Genomic DNA, 19,944 nt, shown 5'->3' on the forward strand with positions numbered 1-19,944 from the left:
TTTCTGAATAAATAAATCAGCATTATTTTCTTAAAATAAAAATGATATTTTTTTCTCTTTTTCTTTTCCATATTTTTTACATAAAAGGCAAAAATTGAATATGGTTTCTCTTTAGTTGATATGCTGCCATAAATGAAATGAGAAATGATGCTTTCTTCAATGGAAGCAGTATCACTCAATATCCATTCGAGAATTGTGGATCAGCAACCCCAACAAAAAGAGTCTGGAGCGTCAGAACATCTGCAAAAGGGATTATCAAACATTGCCCTCTTTCATCGCTTTTCCTCTTTATTTTCTTCAATAAAATTCCATGTGTAATTTTTCCTATTCCTTTTCTTTCCTTTTCTTCCATTTCTTCTAATTCCTTATGCTTCCGCTCTGCTTCATCGAATTCCTCCTTTCATGATGTTTTATTGACATCCTCCACTTCCTTCTCTTGGTTCTCAGAAATCCTATTCATTATTTCTTCCTTCTGCTTTTGTCTGCCACGTTCCTTCATAATTAACTTCACAACTTCATTTGGTTTCTCTTCATTCTCTCTTTTCTCTTCATCCTCCTCCTTCTTTCTCTTCTTTGTTTGCTTCATCCAATTAATGTCTTTCCTGTCATCGACAAAATCTCTTCAATCCTTTCAGACAACGGCATAATTCAAGTGAACTGGTACCAATTGATCTGAGCGATTACGATTTTTGTTTAAAGGAAAAGAGGAAGGAACATTCAACAGCAGATGCTGCCAGAAGCAATGGCCGACAAGCACGATGAGTGCGAGTGCATTCGCAAGCGACTGAAGATTGTTGTGGATGGAATTGATGAGAAGCTGCAAGAAGAAACAGTTTTTGAGTGAAGTTTCATAACAGTTTGAAAACAAATCAAAAAATAGAAAAAGAAGAGAAAGAAAGCGGAAAAAGAAATAAAAGATGAAAAAAAAAATGCATTTATAAATGAGACAATACCTCTTTTTCAAATAAGCTCATCTTCTCGCCTCTCAAATTGAAGTTTCTTGCCTTTGATAATCTCTTCACAGCTGTTTGTTTTTTTTTAAAAAAAGTTAAAAGAATAGCAATGATACACCGAAAGAGAAATAGAAAGAAAAAACAAAAGCGAAAATATGAAATTATAATTGTCCAAAAAGGATGAGTAATTTTTTATATTTTTTATGATTTCTTTCTTTCTTTCTTTCTTTTTCATTAATATTTTTTTTAAAAAAAATCAAATATCAAAATATGACTTTATTTGGATAACACACCTCAATTTGATCAAACACTTCAATTGCAGTCTGTTCTGTCTTGGCAGATTCATTTTGATATCGTTCGTGTTGCTTCAAGTTTTGCCTCGAACTCCATGCTGATATTGGAGAATCAACAACTGTTAACATAACAACCAAAAATAATAATTTTCCAAAAAACGTAACAAGCATCTTCACAGATAAATACGCAACAAGCTGTAACACCATTGAACGATTAATATGTTGAAATGAACTCAAAAATTCAGTTGCAATTTGATTTCGAGATTGCTATAATCTTCCTTCTCCATCTCGAATTCTTTCATCTTCGCTCAACCTCAAAGCCTTTTGGAATGAAAGCTCTTTCATTGCCCGATCAACGATGCAGCCCAATGTTGTCTCGATTCTGCACCTAACGCATTCAGTTATCATGTTTCCGAGCTTCAAAAAAATGTGGATTAACGAAAGCTTGATTCCCTCAATCAATTTTCCTTCAGCTCGAATTACCAACTCAAGAAACGACTAATAATAAAAGAATCCTAATATCTTATAACTATGCTCAATATATTAAAATTGAGATTTTTATGGAAACAAGCAAACATTCTGACATAACAGAAAAAATCATTTCTATCAAGGAGTGCTTCCAGATGACACAAAACGTGAGCGTCAAAATTGAAATACTAATGCTTGCATTTTAATTTGGAGGTGAATGAAGCACACGCACGATTAATCATCAAACGGTTTCTTTTTTGTTTCCTCTTTGCATAGTTCTTTTCAAAGTCTTTTCTCTTCTTCTTCATGTTGCTAGGAATGTTGAAATGGAAATTATTTTTAATATTCAACATCGAACATTCGGGAATATTCACAATATGTTCATAATATCATTCGTAACCCCATTCTTTTCATAAAATGAATTATTGTTGGTACGATCAAAAAGAAATAAAATTCTTTCATATTTGGCAATATACTGCCAATTCAGTTGGCTTCTTTGTGATTTCTTTTTTAACAGAGATTTTTTACCTGAACAAATTAATTGAGTTTGACTTTATCTTTGTTTTGTCAACAATCATCAATGTTGTTTTTGTTTTTTGTTTTTCAGTTGAATTTTTGCGGAAATTTGATCTTTGCCAAAAATAGACAGAATGGAAATATGCAATAAAGACAAATCCAATGATTATACGCAGGAGCTGTCATGCACAGATAAGTTTAATAGTTTGTGAATTTCAATTGTCGTTTAAAAGCATTTTAATTGATGCATTAACATAATTTTGGAAGAATTGTTTTTTGAACTGGATCGTTGTTCAGAAAACGAGCAGAAACTGATAATCGAAGAAATGAACGAACTCTTATTCGAAATGGATTTTTCAAATTTGCGGTACATTTTTATTACTGAGTTGTTCGACAAAATGAACAAAATGAACAAAATGATTGAAGAAAAGAAACTTTCAATGGAAAATGCAATTTTGTTATTGAAGCATGTTGGATATTGCAAAGTGATGAAAAATATATGGATTATGTACACAAAAGAATCTTTGTTGAAAAGAAGAATTGATAAGATGATTGCTGACGAAAATGAGAAAAAAGAAGAAAAGAACGAAAATCTTCTTGTTGGACTTTGTGAATGCTATGTAGCTCTTAGTTATGACTTCCCTTCAGAATTACTTTCAATATTTGTGCCTTGTCTTCTGAAAGCTTCATCGAGCAGAGAGGAAAACAAGGAAGCTCAAAAAGAAGTGGAAATGGCTTTGCTGACTTTAAACTATATTGATTATTTCATGGCTTGATAACTTTTTGTGTTTTTATTTTTAAAAAAATTGATTTTTAATGATTTTCTTATTTCAAATTAGTTTATCGAACGAAAACTGTATTTGAATGAAATCAAAGAAATCATAGAACATCATCAGGAACATCACAATCTGACTCGTCTTGCATATCAATCAGCTTGGCAGTTTTTGATGAACAGGTTGCCAAATAACAGTTTGGAAGAAGTTATTGTGAACGAGCTGCATTTTGCAAGGGATACAAGAAGAGAATTGGAAAGGCTGGTGAAGCAAGTGGATTTGAAGAGAAGAGAAGGGAAAACGAATGGAAAGGAAATGAAAGAGATGGCAACTTTAATGAGGTGGCTCGGATCATTGAACTCTTTCTTCAGAAAATGCAAATTGTGGAATGAAGAATTTGTTGGGATTATCAGATACGTTGTTCAGATATTTCGAGTATCAAAGGATAATTACAAAGAAATAAGCGGAATTTGCATATCTCCGCTTATTTCAGCAGCCGATAACGGAGCAGTAAAAGTTGATTACTTGCTGAAAGGTGGAGCCATTGATGCACTTTTGGAGGAGATACAACAACCAACACTGAATGACAAAATTGCGTTTTATGGATTGCAATTCTTAATGAGAGTTTCAAGACCATTGAAAGAAAAGAAGAAAGAAGAAATGGAAGAAGAGGAAAGAAAGGCAACGAAAAGGAAGGTTTTTGAAAAGCTGGAAGAAGAAGGATACGAAGATGCCATCATTTGCTTTCATAAAATATTCGATTTTTTAAACCTCAAATTTCGTTATGACTTCAAATTATCTTTGAATATTTCTGATTATTTTGTGTATATCTGAGGAAATAAGACGCATTTCATTTAATGACTCAAAAACTGTATTTTTCATTTTGTGTCATTTCGCAAAATAACAAAAAAATTAATTGAAGAATTTTTTTGATTGTTTTTATTCCCTCTTTCAATAAAAAAGAAAAATCAAAAAAATCCATTATTTTTTATCACCATCAAAAATCTTCATCGAATGAATATCAGTCTTCCATCTTCTTCAAACAGATTCATTTTTTCGTATAAATTCAATTGTTCAGTTATTTCCTCTTGAAGCCTCTGGATAACTCCAATTTTTCTCTTTCTCATCGCAGTCTCAATGAATTCGAGAAGTGAGAGGCGAAATGCGATGTGAAAATTCTTGAGAAGAAAACAAGAGTATCAATATAGAAATGATTGTTGAAGAATGCAGATGTCAACTTCATGAGTTCCATAAATAACAGCAAACATGGCTGAAAAAGAAGCTGATCCAATGCTCCAATTCAGGATGTGAATGACAGAACAAGTCAATCAGAATTTATTGCTCTTCACATTCTTCTCATTTTTGTTTAGTTTTTCATATCTCTTTGTTCTTTTTCTTTCTTTTCAATTTGTCTTCCTTCGCTTTTCTCTTCATTCCTTTTATCTCTTCTTCTTGAATAAGGATACTCGTTTCATTCATTTCACTCAAAAATATCAATCTTCACAATCTCAATCAAGTTTTCCTTCTTTCTCTTCCTTTTTCTTTTTTCATTCAGTTTTCATCTGCTTTTTCTTATTGACGGAGAAAGAGAAGATATCTCATTCACATTCTTTTCTAACAAAATCATCCAAAAGTTCTGCTCCAATTATATATCCTCTTCAGCTGCTTTGTTGCCACATAAATAAATATTTCTTCATTCATCAATCATTTTTCACTGTTATTCCGTTTCCTTGGCAGATCTCTCTCAATCTCTGTTCAAAATTGTTCTTTTCTTCTCCATTTTTCTTCAATTCATGAAATGTTCCAAAAATTCATTCTGCCAAATCCGCTTTTTTCTCAAGCCCAATACAAAAGCAATGCATTCATGAAAAAATAAAACCTTTTATTTTTGGTTTTTGAGAATGAATTGAAAAGACGAAAGAAATGAATCCATAGCATTGAGGCTAACGGTTGATGTATTCAATGGAAAAGTCTTCCTTTGTTTTTTCCCGTCCGTTCTCCAATACTTCTGTTTTTATAAACATTCAAAATGCAGAAGAAGAAGAAGAAGAAGAAGATGATGATGATGAGAAGAGAAGAAATGAAGAAGAAGATGAAGAAGAAGCAAATGCTGAATGATAAGAGTTCAACGCAATGACTGCTTTCGCAAACAAAGTTCTTGCAGCATCAGAGCTGAAGAAATAACGAAAGAAGAAAGAGAATTGAAATGAAAAATGAAAGAAAATGAGTTTGATGAGACTATTTGAGGGCGAATAAGCAGTAAAGGCCAACAAGATTCATCTGAAGGAAATGAAGAAACATTGGATGGATTCGAATTTCATAATAATTTGAAACAAGAGAAAGCAGATCCATTCCATGTTGCAACATGAGAATTTGATGGCTGTCCAAACAACATATTCTCAAATACGAAGAAGGTGTTCTTTCCATCTGCCAAATTGAAAAAATTTTGTTAATGAAGAAATTGAAGGAGAAGGAGAAAAAACAAAGTGATCCACATTGATGGAACTAGAAATGGATTGTCCCCGGGAATGACGCTCAACAGAAAAAATGCTGTTGGTTGTAATGGAAAAAAGATTAAAAAATAATAAAATAATAATAATTAGTTTTGCATTGATAATGAAAATTCCCTTAAAAGTTCACACCTGCTCTCCCTATTGCAAATGCAGAGGATTGTCCAATCACAAATGCTGCCAGACTCCTTTTCCATTGTTTCCTTGTGCTCCTTTCTCCATCATCCTTTTTTTCAATAAATATCCTGCTTTCAATGTTTTCATCTATTTTTCTCATCAAAAAAATATTTCTGCATTTTTCTTTCCAAATGTTATCCAATTGTTGTCAATCCTTTTCGCTCCCATCCAAATGCTTTAAAATCGATTTTGTTTTCATCCCCTCTCCCGATTGAATACAAAAAATTTGTAATTCCCATCTTCTTATTGTCTCTCGGCATAGCTCTCTTCTTATGATCTCCTCAGAAAAGCAAAGGAATGACCATTTATATATTTTATCAGATTCTTGGGCTCTGAGAAGACCACAGAGGGAAGCATCTTTAAAATGAACCAGAACCATTCAAAAAATACAAACATCAATATACTTTCTTTTATCTATTCAGAAATTGCTGTATTCCATCCAAATATGTTTTTCATAAAAATCATCTCGCCCAATTCCATCATCAATTTCCCGTCTTCTCTGTTTCGTTCCACCACACAAAATAAAATCGCATATCCTACAGAAAATATTCACTCACCAATTTCTCATTCAGCCTGTTGTAATGCCAGTCCAAATTATCTCTTTCGATCATTGTATCCATTACAAATAAAGAAAAATTGAAAAAGCGTTGTTTCTTTTCATAATCCTCAGCCAAAATGTCAACAAAAGAAAAAACAGTAAAAGCACATATTTTAATGACTCTTTTGAGCTTTTTTTTTCATCTATTTCTTCTGTCCAATGATATTCGAATTCAATGTGAACGCCAAAACTGCGTTGTATTCTGAATGCAATGTGTTACAAAAATGCAGACAACGAGTGTTACTGAAAGATTTAATGGTTTGTCTTTGTTGTTGCATTTGAATTACTGGAGATTACATTTTTTGTTTATTTTTTTTAAGAATTGTTTTCTGAACTGGAGCGTTGCAATAAAAGTGAACAGAGAAAGAAAATCGGAGAAGCGAATGAAATAGCTGATAGAATGAATGATGATGAATTTTGTTCTATTTTTGAAGTTGAAATATTCAACAAAATATCCAAAATGATTGAAGAAAAGAAAATGTCAATGGAGAATGCAATTTTGCTGCTGAAGCATATTGGATATTGCAAGGTGATGAAATGTGCATGGATTTTTGGCTTTGAAAAATCTTCGTTGAATGATAGATTTGAGAAGATGATTATTGAAGAAAGTGAGAATAAAGATAAAAAGAACGAAAAGATTTTGATTGATCTTTGCGAATGCAATCTTTTGCTAAATTACTGGTTCGATTCGAAATTGCTTTCAATTTGTGTGCCCTGTCTTCTGAATTTTGCATCGAAGAAAGAAGAAATCGAGGAAATTCAAAAGGAAGTGGAAATGGATTTGCTGGCTTTGAGTTGCATTGGCGAATATTTTGTCTGAACATTCCTGTTTTTATTTTTTATATAATTGATTTTTAATGATTTTCTTATTTCAAATTAGTTTATCGAACGAAAACTGTATCTGAACGAGCTTATGGAAGTCATCAGATATCACCAAGAGCACCAAAACCTCACTCAACTTGCGTATCAGTCTGCTTGGGATTTTTTGATAAACAGATTTTGCCAAGATAGAGGCTCAGAAAAAGCTGTGGCAAATGAACTGTGTCTAGCGAGAGAAGCAACAAAAGAATTGGAAAGGCTGGTGAAGCAAGTGGATTTGAAGAGAAGAGAAGGGAAAACGAATGGAAAGGAAATGAAAGAGATGGCAACTTTAATGAGGTGGCTCGGATCATTGAACTCTTTCTTCAGAAAATGCAAATTGTGGAATGAAGAATTTGTTGGACTTTTCAGATGCATTTCGACGCTTCTAAGAATTTCAAGGGATAATTACAGAAACATTCAAATGCAATGCTTTTATATTTTTGAATCATTGGCCGAAAACAGAACATTGCATATCGATGCATTTCTGAATGGAGGGGTTATTGATGCTGCTTTGGAGGAGGCAAGCAAATCAAATGTCAATTTCACACAAATGAAAGGCTGCATGATGATTGCCAAGGATCTTAGCGAAAGATTGAAGAACAAGAAGGAAAACGGGAAAAAAATGACAAAATTAAGAAGTTTGAAAAGAAAATTGTTTGATAAGTTTGAAGAAGAAGGATTCGAAGATTTAATGGAAGGTTTTTATGTTCTGTTAGGCGACTGGCGCAAACGAGTTTTTTACACATTTGAATTGGCTGAATGCTTTGTTTATTTGTGAATCAAATGTTCGCTTCAATTTTGTTCATGTTTTTGATATTCATCATAAATGAAAAGTGAATGAAGAAGAATAAATGTGGTTTTTTTCATTTCGGAAATTTTGACTTTATATTTCAGAATAGCCTGGATTTTTGTGATTCGAAAGAATTTTGATGATTTTTGCAGCATTTCCTAATTTTGAAGCTTTTCAACAAATTCAATTTGAAATAAACCCAGTTTCGCAAAGGGGAGTCAAGGTAGATGGTCACTCGCTTTCAACTCCAATGAAGAATTGATTGAAATCATGAAAATGAATGGACTTTTCATTTGTTTTGAAAAATATTTGTTTTTGATGGTTTTTAAAGTCTGCTTTTTGATTGGAAATATTATAAAAATGATAAAAAATGAGTCAGGTCTAATATGAAGCATCAAAAAGATTTTCAGAAAAAGGTTCAAAAGCTGTTGCAAAAGCATTAAATATTTGATTTTTCATTCTGAAATTTGTTTTGCAGTTTTATGCAGTGCAAATAAACCAAACAAGAAAAAGAATATAATAATGATGTGGGAAAAGCTAAGAGCACAAAAAGCACAACTTCATCTCTCTCTCTCTCTCTTTCTTTCTTTCTTTCTTTTTAACTTTGAATAATTATGCAGCAATTGTGATAAATGTTTGACTTTTCATAATTATCCAATGACACATCACATAAAATGTGATTGAAGGCTGAATGAAACATACAAAGTCAAAGAAATAGAAGAGGATCTTTACAAAAACACTGAAGGAATATTGACTTTATTTTCAAATTATCGCCAATCAACAAATACCCTTCCATTTCATGTTGTAAAACCAAAATCACTCATATTTTCCTTTCACCTGATACATAAAATTTCATAAAAATCAAAATACATGACTCAACTGTGTATCAATCACATTAACGAGAAATTACTTTAATGCGGATTGGAGAAGACGGAGCTGGCTTGTTCTTGGACGAAGAGAAAAGAGAAGGAGAAAAGGAGTTTGAAGCAGCCTTTGCCTTTGCCTTTGTCTTTGCAGCTGGGTGTGACGCTTCATACGAAGATGTTGACGTGATGGAATACGAAGAACTGGCAATCCCCGGCTCAACAGGCGTAAGCATCTCCAAGCACTTCTGAATCATCGTGATTGCCTTCTGCTCCATCTCTTTTTCTTTCGCTCTTCCTTTCTCCCGCTTCGCGCGCTTTTCTCCCTCACCGCCTCCCTCCCCTGCCCCACTTCCACTTCCACTTCCACCTCTTTCTCTCAGCTTCTCTCTTCTCTTGTATTGCTTCATGGCATCTTTGAGCGCTCCAATCCCGTCTGACTGGATGACCCACAGCCGATATTTCTTCAGGTCTTGCATGATGATGCACAGCACTGTGGCACTTCGAAGCACAACTTCCGCAGACGAAGTGGGCGAAGGCGGAATGAGCGTCTGCGAGTGAGCAGAATCAGCAGCTGATCCTGCTAAAGAGGATGAAGAGGATGATGATGAAGTTGAAGTTGAAGCTGAAGAAGATGAAAACGGAGGAGGAGAAGGAGTCTGAGAGAACTGAGTCAAAAGAGAAAGCAACGTCAGAAGTCCATTGCAGATTGCAATGTCATTTTCGTTGTTGCGCAATTTGACAAGAAGACACAAAGTATCCAAGCACCGAAGAATAAGAAAATCGCAGTATCCAACACTCAGCCCAGGGAATACTGATGATGCAACATCTTCTTCTTCCTCATCATCATCTTCATCTTCTTCATCTTCTTCTTCCCCCTCATCCTCATCATCATCTTCTTCTTCGCCTTCCCCTTCCTCTCTTCCCTCATTTTTGCCTTTGAGTTCCTTCTGCTCGCGGCGTTGTCGCTTCGCCTCTTTCATTGCTCTTCTCTGCTCAGCTTCGTCTTGCTCCTTCATCAGCTCTGTTCTGAGCGAAGAGTACAATTCCAGGCAGCGGAGAAGAACATCGCATGTCCGGTTGATGTGCGCAAACTTTGCATTTTTGTCTGTTTGTTAATGAAGAATAAATAAATAAATAAATAAATATTTTATAAATATCAAAAATAAAAAAAAAAGATATTTGCAAATATAAATCGCAAAGAGTGAGAAAAAGAGAGAAAGAGAAAGACAATAAAGAATCTAACGGTTCAACTCCAAAATGATCACACTTGTTGAGCACAAGTTGAGCAATGCTCCAACCGCCTTCTCAATCAAAGCTGGCTCCTGCTGCATCGAAGCGTCGATGATGTCTGTCAGCAGCCGCACTCCCCCTGCTGCTCCAATCACATCTCTGTTGAAGTCCTGTGTTGCAAGATTCCACACCAAACAGCAGCAGTTCTGCTCAATGGCAACGTTGCCTTTGTGCACAACAATCGGGCGCAGAAGGATTTTCGCGCCTCGACAGAGAATGGGAGTGTCAAAGCCTTCTGAAACAATACGCAGAATGTTAAAATTCATGAAACAGATGTATTTCAATTCAATCATATGATAAAAATTTTCAAATAAAATAAGTGCAAAATGTTAATGTTTCATAAAGAAGAATAGCAAACCTTTGAATGCCAAGCAAGACAAAGCACCAAGCGTTGTCTTGATAACATTCTTCTGCCCCATCATGTCTGTTGACTCATTCGCCCCCTCCAAACCCATTCCTTGTTGGTCTTCCTCTTCTTCTCCTTCTCCTCTCATTCCGCCCATCATCTCCCTCTGCTCACTCATTTCTCTCCTTCCTCTCATCTTTTCTTCAGTCTCCGAGTGCTCATCCTCCAAAATGTCCAGCAAAAAGTCCACTCCGCCTTCGCTCCCCATCTCCTCCAGGCACCGATCGCTCGAGCCCAAATTCCACAGCGCAGAGCAGATGAAATAGAGGCACTCTGAATCGCGCGGAAGAGGCGCACGCCGAAAGAGAGAATCAACAAGAACTGGAGACGGGGCATGGTCAGCTGCTGGCGTGTCCGTGCAGCCTGAAGAGATGCCGTGCTGCTGATCGGCTGATGCTGAGCTCATTGCTGATGGAGGCGGGCATGTGGCATGCGCCTCGTTTGTCAGCTCCACCAGGCCAAAGTCGGCAGCATCGAATTCTGCATCTGTCAGGTTGTATTCGTCCTTCTCTTTGTAGTCCTCAGCCCCAAATCCCATCACAAAATCTGCTGTTGATGTGCCTTGCTTTCTCTCAATATCTTCACTTTCTTTTTCCTTTCCCTCGTGGCAAATTTCTTTCAACTGTTCATTCATTTTGTTTGATCTTGTCGAAGCATTTGACCTCAAAGTCGAACCCAGTTTTTCTCCTCCTCCTCCTTCAGTTTTATTCAAGCCCGTCTTTTGACTTTTCGTCGAGCGCAAAGTGTTGCCAAGAGTTCCTTTGCCACTCTTCTCTCCAATCGCCTTCTTCGCTTTCATCCTCTCCTTCTCTGCCCTTTCGATCTTCATTCTCCTCAGCTGCTCCATGTATCTCCCCCTCTTTTTCAATCTCTCATTCACCAGATATTCATTGCCCCAGCTCCCCAACACATCTCGCCCACAGTCAATAAGCAGAGGAACTCCAAAGCAGTCTGCAAATCTCCGGTGCGAATGCGAATTCACACTCACCATTGCACACACCCCACATGCAAGCTTCATCACTCCCATGTCTGCTCCCCATTCTGCATTGAACTTCTCGTTCTCCTCTTGTTGGATCGATGCTTCGTAATACAACTTTCCCTCATCCTCTTCCTCTTCTTCCTTCTCTTCCCTCCTTCTCTCTCTCCTCCTCCATCGCCTTCTTCTCTCTCGAAACTCCATCTCCTTCTCTTTCAGGCTCCATCTCACTCTTTCCAGCAGCTCACTCACAACACGCACACCATCCAGCGCAATCACCTTCACAATCCCATCCCCCCCACTCACACACCGCCAGATAACCCTCAAAATCAGCTCTGTCATGTCAATGCGCTTGATCGGTCGTTGGGTTGGCAAAGCAGTCTTAAATGCCATTTTCTCATCTTGCTCCTTGGGTTTTTTGTCATCCCCCGAATTTAATTGTTTTGCTTCCTCGTCTCCTTCTTCTGCTTCTTCTGTATCTTCTTCTTCTTCCCACACAACACTTCTGTTCCACCATCTCCCCCGCCCTGCTCCACACGATTCAACTCTTCTTGCGCCTCTTTTCTCTGCCACATTCAAAACACTCTGCACAACACGAGATCGGCTCACATCGCTTGCTGTGGAAGACGAAGGCGACGATAGCACCAGAAGCAGATGCAGCACTGCTGCTGCCAGCTCTTCGTGCAGCGAAGACGGCAGTCTGCCCAGCCGGCGTGGCTGCCGAGGGAACAGCTGAGACGGAACAGGAGAGGAGCACGCCATCGGCTTAGCCATCCCAGTGGATGTTGTGGCAGCGAATGCACATGTGTCAGTGGTGAATGCAGAGGCTGTGGGCGTAAGTGGAGAGAGCGGAGAAAGCGGAGTGACTGGAAGATAAGAATACGAAGAAGAGGAGGAAGAACTGGCTGAAGGAGAGGCAAGCGCACTTGCGATAAACGTGGAATGCGACGAATGAGTCCAGTTTCCTTTGCTCTCCGAAAACGGCATGGGCGCATCACACATCATAATCGATGATGCTGTCAAAGAAACACCCGATGCACTCTTCAGCGAAGCCGATGAAGGAGAACGCTTCATCTTCTTCTCTGCTTCTTCTCTCTCTTTCATCTCCTTCATCTCCTTCTGCCTCGTCCTCTCCCAGTTCTTCTCTGCTGATGTCTGTTCTGCCAGTTCTGCCTTCTTCTCTTCCACAAGCTTCCTCTTCGCGTCTCGCACTTTCTCGTCGAACTGTCCGTCGTCCCATTCCATCATGGCACACAGCTCGTCCAGAAGCAGCTGCACAATCTGCACACCGTGCAGTCGCATGTGCAGACGCCTGTGATGAATTACATCTGAAAGGAGATCAGAAGAAGAAGAAGAAGAAGAAGAATATGATGATGAGGAGGAGGAAAAGGAGGAGGTGAAAGAAGTGATGGAAGATGGAGTGCCCACCAATGCAATGTGCTGCGTGACAACATCTCTCTCACTCAAAACGAGGATCGATTTCAGCGCATACAACACACACTCGTTGTCGACAGTGAACAACGAGGTTGTTTGTGCCTCTGACTCATCCAATGTGTTTTGTGAGGATGAAGCTGAATCCGCTGCTGATGAAGATGATGTAACTTTCTCAACATTTAAATGGTCAATCACTTCAATTCGGCGCGTCTCCTTCCATTCTTCCATTTCGCTGTCTTCGTCTTCTTCATTCTGCTCATGACTCTCACATTCTTCTTCTCCTTCTTCTCCTTCTTCTCCTTCATCTCCTTCATCTTCTCCTTCTTGCTCACATTCTGTTTCCTTGTGCTTGTTTGAATATTTCTGTTTTCGCAGCATCTTCATCTGCTTCTCTTCTTCCTCGTCCTTCGCTTTCTTCTGTTTCGCTTCTCTCTCTTTCCTTTCCTTCCTCAATCTCTCCATCCCTCTTTCACACACTGCCAGCAGCACTTCTGTCGAATGATGTCGAATCGCTTCGTCAATCACACCCCATTCGTCTGATTCCTCGTCTTCCTCTTCCTCTCCTTCCTTCAAATGCTTCTGCTTGTGCTTGCGTTTGTGTTCGAGCTCAAATTCTTCATCCTCTTCATCAAATTCTCCTCCATCCATCTCCTCCTCCTCTTCTTCTTCTTCTTCTTCTCTTTCCTCGATCTTCAATTTTCTCCTCATCTTCTGCTGTTGCATCCTCTCGCTGTATGAACAAGCGCAGAGCAGCAGACACATCAGTGCCTGGCAGCTCGTCTTCACAATCTGTGTCCAATAAGAAGGCGCAGAACGAGCAGCTGTCGAAGCAGAATTTTGTGTGCTGTCTTCATCTGTTGCTGTTAATGAAGAGGACTTGGCTTCATATTGATTGTAAACTGTGCCCAGCTTCAGGAAAAATGACAGCGTTTCAGTCAATGACCCCACAAGCATCACCGCTTCTTTCATTGCAGCTTGACTTGCACGCATTTCTTCTTCAGATTCATCATCATTAACATCCTCAATCTCTTCTCCTTCTCCTTCTCCTTCTTCTCTCTTTGCCTCTCTTTCCTTCCTCCTCTTCTCCTTCATCTCCATCGCTGCTGCCACATTCGCTGCCACACCCACCAAAAGCGATGTTCTTGTTGTTGGTCCATGGCACGACTCCCCCAGCTCCTTCCCCAAAAGATTCACCCCAACCGCATTCGCTGCAAGTGCAGCTGCCACAGTTGGCTTTGCAGAGAGATTGAACAACGCTCCCCACGCACGCAGACGGGTGTCTTCAGCTGCACTGAACTTGAGCGTGGTGGTTGCGAGTGCTGAAGGGGTTGAAGATGATGGAGAAGAAGGAGAAAGAGATTGTTCGGTTGATGATGTTGTTGATGTTGATGATGAAAACTGCTGTTTGATCTGTCGTGTGGGTGTGATCGGAATCGGCTCTGTTTGCGCGTCTTTCAGCTGCATCATCATCGACTCCTCCAATTTCTCTTCACTTTCTTCATTTTTTTCTGCCTCTTCTTCTGTCAACTTTCTTGGTTTTTCCTTCTTTTCTTCCTTCTTCGCGTTTTCTCGCCAAATTGCCACTTCATCTGCAATTGCAATCATCACTTCTGATGCAATCACTGTTGGATTCTTCTCTGTTCCTTCCTTCTCTTCCTTCTCTTCTTCCTCTTCTTTCTCTTTTCCTTCTTCTTCTCCATTCTCTTCTTCTTTGTCCAACTCATCTGACAATGACAGATTGCAGATGGCTGTTGCAATCATCGCAGCAACAGAAGGTGTTGACTTGAACTGCAACGCAGCATCGCTCAGAACGACAAGGCAAGTCGATGAAAGACGAGCAAGCGAAAAGTTGTTGGCATCTTTGGAGGAAGAAGAGGAAGAGAAAGAATTTGAGCAAGAGCAAGAAGAACAAGAAGATGCTGAAGATGAATTCGCACATCCTGCGATCATCTCTAATCCTTCATTATTTCCTTCTTTCTCTTTCTCTTTCTCTCCTTCGCTGTGTCTCTTTGTCCATCCCAATGCCAGTTTGCTTAAGACAGACGAAGCACGCTCAACAACCACGTCACTGTTGGCTTCCATTCCAAACCTCAAAATGCTGACAAGATGTTCTCCTTCTTTTGAAGGGGAAGAAGGAAGAAGACGGTACAAATAAGGGGAAAGAGGAGAAGAGAAAGAGGAAGGTGAGGAAGAGGAAGAAGAGGATGAAGTGTTCGTTTCTGATGAAATAGTCTTCTGCTTCTGTTGAGTTCTGTTTATCTCCCTTTCTTTTCCTCGTTGCATTGACAAAATCATCTCTTCGTCTTCTTCTTCCTCTTCCTCCTCATCAACATCCAAACACTCATCTTTTTCATTGTTTCCATCTTCCTCGGCCTCATCATCTGCGCATTTCACTGAATCTTCTATGATTTTCCCTTTCTTTTCTTCGCAATTCTCTTCCTCTTCGCTTCTTTTGTGATATGCCGTCGCAATTTCAGCATCCAAAATGCCATCTTCGTTCGAGAGCAGAACGCAAATGGCTGTGATGTTCTCCAGAATTGATATAACAGAAGAAGAAGAGGAAGAAGAAGAAGAAGAAGATGATGATGATGATGATGAAGGATCACAAACATCATCTGCATCTGAAGAACAAGAAAAGCCAGAATTTGTTTGTTTCCCTCTTCTTGTTGTCTCGCTCATCATCTCAAACACCGTCTTCGCTCTTCTTCCCTTTGCACTCTGCATCTCCTGCCTTCTTCGGCTTTCCTGTTCTGCGCTTATGTCATTCTCGCTGAATCTTTCTCTTCCAAACCGCTTTTCTTCTTCGCTTCTTCTTTTCTCTTCGGCTGCTCTGCTTCGTTCGCTTTCGAGGAGAACACGCGAAATGGTGAGAAAAGTGGAGATGATGGGGTATTGGTGGGCTTGCTGGAGAAGTTTTTCTAATAAAAGAAGAAAGGAAGGAAGGAAAGAAGGAAAGAAGGAAAGAAGGAAAGAAGGAAAGAAGGAAAGAAGGAAAGAAGGAAAGAAGGAAAGAAGGAAGGAAAGAAGGAAGGAAAGAAAAGGATGAATAGGGAAAAGATGGGAAATATGATAAAGAGGATAAACATTTGTGGAAAGAGAAAAGAATCAATTAATTTGAATAAACGCCATTGAATAAGATGAATCATGTCATTTTAAAAATAGACATTTATATTACTATTAAATGTCTTAAACGCAAAGCAATATAAAATGAGGTCTTTATCAAAATGTCCAAAAGTTAATGAAGCCCAAATATTATTAAAGCATACGATTTTGAGCCAAAAACACAAAAATGGAAGAAATGTTGAGAGCAAGTTCGATGAATGCAGAAGAAAGTGGGTTAGACGCATTGGAAGTGGAAGAGGAAGAGGAAGAGGAAGATGAAGAAGAATGTTGTGAAGTGAATGAGAAAGACAGCAAAGATAAGAGATGTGGAATGAAGCCGCATTCAATCATGTCTTCGCAGCCAACCGCTGAAGAAAGGGAAGGAAGGAGTGAGGGGGTATATCATTGAAATGAACAATGTCATTTCAAATGATAAAATAACAAAGCGAAGAAAAAAGAAAGAAAAAGAGAAAAAAAAGAAAAAGAAAAAGAAATATTCAATAGAAATATTAAGAAGGTAATACAAATAAATAAATCAGAGAGATTCTCCATACGATTTTTAGAGAGAAAAGCCAGCAGGCCAGTGATGATGCGAGAGAAGGGAGCAGAAATAGAGGCGAATGAACTGAAAGAAGAGAGAAGAAGGTTCATCGGATGGAGAGACACAATTTCTGTGGCAATTAAAGCTAATAAATAAAAATGTATATTGAATTGTATTGGCATTCATTAAAGACAGGGAAAAAAAATAGGAATTTGAATGAATAAGACAATTCAAATAGAAAACAGAGAAACTTCAGAAAAAAAAGAGCAAAAAGAAAAAGTTTTGGAAAAATAAAATGTTTCTTATTCCACAGTGCCCAACAAATATAGCAGCACTTAACAATTCATTCAATTGCTCATCCTCCTTTCATTTTCTCCAATCATTCGCCAAACACAAAAATCATTCAATTAATAAGCATATTCCATTCATAGACTCTCACACAGAGAGGAATAAAGAAAGAAAGAAAGAAAGAAAGAAAGAAAGAAAGAGAAAATGAGAGAAAGAGAGAGAAAGAGAAAGAAAGAGAAAGAGAAAGAGAAAGAGAAAGAGAAAGAGAAAGAGAAAGAGAAAGAGAAAGAGAAAGAGAAAGAGAAAGAGAAAGAGAAAGAAAGAAAGAAAGAAAGAAAGAAAGAAAGAAAGAAAGAAAGAAAGAGAGAGAGAGAGAGAGAGAGAGAGAGAGAGAGAGAGAGAGAGAGAGAGAGAGAGAGAGAGAGAGAATATTCATACCATCGTCAGCCATCAGTGCGTAGATGGCGCAGACTGAGTGAACGATGCTCATCACTTTCACGTGCTGCCTCAAAACATCACTCAAAATACGCTCCATGCCATCTTCATGCAGAAGGCGCTTGTATGGCGCTGTTGAAAAATTAGGGATGGTTTAATGAATGAATGAATGAGTGAGTAAGTGAGTGAGTGAGTGAGTGATTGAATTGAATTGATTTGTTTTGATTTGTTTTGTTTTGTTTTGATTTTATTTGATTTGATTTGAGGGATGGATTCATAAAAAGGAACGGAAATGAAAGGAAATGTGATTGAGAATGTGAAGATAATGACGGAGAAGAAGATGAAGTTGATTGCAATGGTTTGAACAAGAAACAAATGAAAACAAAAAACATGAGGAAAAAAAAAGATCGATAGATAGAAAAACAAACCAGCAAAATGCAATAGCGCAGCAAGTGCATTTAGGGTGATCAATGCCTCTCTCTGTTCTGAGCCCTCCTTTTCCTGTGTCTGTGTCTGCGTGTCTGTCTGCTTCAACAACAAGTCTGTGTGGCTTGCAGACTGACTTGGCAAAGGCTGTTTTGTGAATGTTCTGAGTGTGTTGATGAGTGATTGGATTCCGCCCATTGCTTTGACCTGCTGATGGAGTGAGACTGCGAAGAGAGAATAAAAAATAAATAAAGAGGATATTCAGGTTGTGGTTGTAATTACAAAGCATTGAAAGAATAAATCGAGTTTAAATGGGAAAATCAAAAGGCTCGTGGAATTCAAGCATTTCAACAATAAAACAAAATTTATGTAGTAATTATCCTGCAAAAACAATTGTTTTCTTCAAAAACGCATCACAGAACTTTTAATTCTGCTTTGCCATTTAACTTTCTTTATCTTTTTCTTTATCCTTTTCTTCCTCAACCCTTCCTCTTCCTCTCTCCTTTTCTTCTTCTTCTTCTTTTTCTTCTTCCTTCGCTCGTCTCTTCACACCCCATCCGCAAAACGATCGAAGTGCCTTTATGCTGCTCAGCACAGCTTTTGTGTTTTGACGTCTGAGAGAAATGACAATGCTGTCAACACAAACACGAACTCCTCCGCATTCACACAAGCGCGCAGCTCCGTTTTCTGTTCAAAAAATTATTAATTTATTTAAGCCAGTTCATTTCGTTTGCCGTTTTTGACTAAATTGAGCTTCGAATTGAAATTAGCTGGTCATACCAGTTGCTGCTAAGACTTCTATAACATTCATCAGACCAATCATAATTTCTTCGTTTCTTCCAAAGACAAAGTCGAATACCCCTAAAACGCTCTCACATAGATTTTGATCAATCATTCGTTGCAAAGAACGTTCTGTGATTGTTTTGCAAATATAATTAAAAAATAAATAGACATCCAACAGAAACATTACATTTCGAGGTCGAAAGGGCGAATATTTGGAAATAATAGAAAACGCATAAAAGAAAATTTAAAATTAGCTTCAATCTTCAAATTTTTGTTCAAATGCAAACTATGCTTTGAGAGGATTTTAATGATCAAGAACAAAATGTTCATAATAACATTGTCAACTTCCATAAATATCATTAGACTGTCTTTTATGAGTTCTATTCCAGAACGAGAAGCAAATAAATCTTTGTTTTGATCTAAACATTTGAAAAAAATAAATGCAAAATAAATACATCCAAATAAAAAATAATCAGGCCATCAACAATTAATGCGCTTAACGCACGAAAGCATTTTTGAGTCATTTCTGCATCACTTTTATGATACTTTCTTATTGTTTTCATCAATGTCTTCATCCCTCCATTTGATACGATTTGATGCCGTTGCCCTTCTATTAGTTAAAAATAGTTGAATCATTTATAAATTTCGTATAATTTGATAATAATTATAGCGATTTTACGAACCTGTGTCAGAAAATCGCCAGATAAGATCTACGGCAACTTTTGCGACTTTAACATCGGCAATCATGAATCTTTTCAAATATGCAACAGCCAATTTCGGCGCATCTGGAATTTTTGTTCCCTCTTGAACAAGTTCTTGAATTGATTCAGAATTCATCCCAGCATAAATGGATGAAGAAAACGTGAACATCGATGACACTTCGGAAATGGCTAATAAAAAATTAAATTTTAAAAAATTCAAGCAAAAAAATAAATGGTTTAGATTGGAATTAAAGAATTATTCACACTGTCCATCGATTTATTATTTATTAAACAAAATCTATTTGAAATGATCCGTTGCCATTTTATGTAAATTACAGTTTTCAAAAAATTGTTTCATTTCATAAAATTTTCCATGAATTGGAATATAAAAACTGATTGAATATGTAATTCATTTTAAAGTTTAAAACAAATTTTATTTTATTTGTGAATAAATAAAAATTATTTCTCAAATGAAAACATACAGAGAAGTCTTTGAACAAACTGTAAGATATAACTTCAGCCAATCAACGAGATAAAAAATGACAAATTGGAGCAGTTTTTTTGAACAACTGATAATAAACATTCAAACTTGTTTCATCTGTTTCCTGGGTGAAAAAAACTTGTTCACTGAAAACTTTGAAAAAGAAATATTTCCATTTATCGAACTTAAAAATCTTGGTCTTAATTCTCAAATTATTGAAAAAGCATGAATTATTATTTTCAAGATCGAAATTTCTTTTTTCCAATCAAAAGTGTC

At 37.5% G+C, this 19,944-nt stretch overlaps 5 protein-coding genes across 5 annotated transcripts; 2 read left to right on the forward strand and 3 right to left on the reverse strand.

Moving 5' to 3' along the window:
* Window positions 1-631: 631 nt before the first annotated feature.
* On the reverse strand, window positions 632-974 carry MONOS_18209 (uncharacterized protein; the record flags this gene model as incomplete). The annotated part of the gene is made up of 2 exons (XM_067871206.1): window positions 632-817; window positions 954-974. The coding sequence occupies 2 exons, from the start codon at window positions 972-974 to the stop codon at window positions 632-634; spliced, it is 207 nt and encodes a 68-aa protein (XP_067720532.1).
* A 1,173-nt stretch (window positions 975-2,147) lies between these two features.
* MONOS_18210 (uncharacterized protein) lies at window positions 2,148-3,941 on the forward strand. Its single transcript, XM_067871208.1, has 4 exons — window positions 2,148-2,259; window positions 2,322-2,434; window positions 2,498-3,000; window positions 3,070-3,941. Exons 2-4 carry the CDS (start codon window positions 2,365-2,367, stop codon window positions 3,835-3,837), a joined length of 1,341 nt encoding a protein of 446 aa, XP_067720533.1. The 5' UTR covers window positions 2,148-2,259; window positions 2,322-2,364; the 3' UTR covers window positions 3,838-3,941.
* Window positions 3,942-5,027: 1,086 nt separating this feature from the next.
* MONOS_8432 (uncharacterized protein) lies at window positions 5,028-5,790 on the reverse strand (the record flags this gene model as incomplete). Its single annotated transcript, XM_067878843.1, has 3 exons — window positions 5,028-5,175; window positions 5,487-5,553; window positions 5,646-5,790. 3 exons carry the CDS (start codon window positions 5,788-5,790, stop codon window positions 5,028-5,030), a joined length of 360 nt encoding a protein of 119 aa, XP_067720534.1.
* Window positions 5,791-6,311: 521 nt separating this feature from the next.
* On the forward strand, window positions 6,312-8,151 carry MONOS_18211 (uncharacterized protein). Its single transcript, XM_067871209.1, has 3 exons — window positions 6,312-6,546; window positions 6,609-7,102; window positions 7,169-8,151. The coding sequence occupies exons 1-3, from the start codon at window positions 6,495-6,497 to the stop codon at window positions 7,925-7,927; spliced, it is 1,305 nt and encodes a 434-aa protein (XP_067720535.1). The 5' UTR covers window positions 6,312-6,494; the 3' UTR covers window positions 7,928-8,151.
* Window positions 8,152-8,367: 216 nt separating this feature from the next.
* MONOS_8431 (uncharacterized protein) lies at window positions 8,368-19,460 on the reverse strand (the record flags this gene model as incomplete). The annotated part of the gene is made up of 13 exons (XM_067878842.1): window positions 8,368-9,910; window positions 10,073-10,330; window positions 10,454-15,829; window positions 16,178-16,381; window positions 16,568-16,699; window positions 17,281-17,409; window positions 17,706-17,927; window positions 18,256-18,390; window positions 18,484-18,615; window positions 18,774-18,905; window positions 18,992-19,096; window positions 19,170-19,376; window positions 19,454-19,460. The coding sequence occupies 13 exons, from the start codon at window positions 19,458-19,460 to the stop codon at window positions 8,835-8,837; spliced, it is 8,115 nt and encodes a 2,704-aa protein (XP_067720536.1). The 3' UTR covers window positions 8,368-8,834.
* Between the last annotated feature and the right edge of the window lie 484 nt (window positions 19,461-19,944).

The sequence above is a fragment of the Monocercomonoides exilis genome, assembly GCF_001643675.1.
Source record: "Monocercomonoides exilis strain PA203 chromosome Unknown scaffold53-602328, whole genome shotgun sequence".
NCBI classification, from domain to species: domain Eukaryota; phylum Preaxostyla; order Oxymonadida; family Polymastigidae; genus Monocercomonoides; species Monocercomonoides exilis.

Bases quoted from the DNA above. Each gene is read 5' to 3' on its own strand.
- MONOS_18211 (XM_067871209.1), top strand. From the start codon at position 6,495: ATGCAATGTGTTACAAAAATGCAGACAACGAGTGTTACTGAAAGATTT. The intron at 6,547-6,608 runs GTTTGTCTTTGT...ATTTTTTTTAAG, and splicing joins TGTTACTGAAAGATTTAATG to AATTGTTTTCTGAACTGGAG. The intron at 7,103-7,168 runs GTCTGAACATTC...ATTTCAAATTAG, and splicing joins GTTGCATTGGCGAATATTTT to TTTATCGAACGAAAACTGTA.
- MONOS_18210 (XM_067871208.1), top strand. From the start codon at position 2,365: ATGGAAATATGCAATAAAGACAAATCCAATGATTATACGCAGGAGCTG. The intron at 2,435-2,497 runs GTTTGTGAATTT...TAATTTTGGAAG, and splicing joins ATGCACAGATAAGTTTAATA to AATTGTTTTTTGAACTGGAT. The intron at 3,001-3,069 runs GCTTGATAACTT...ATTTCAAATTAG, and splicing joins ACTATATTGATTATTTCATG to TTTATCGAACGAAAACTGTA.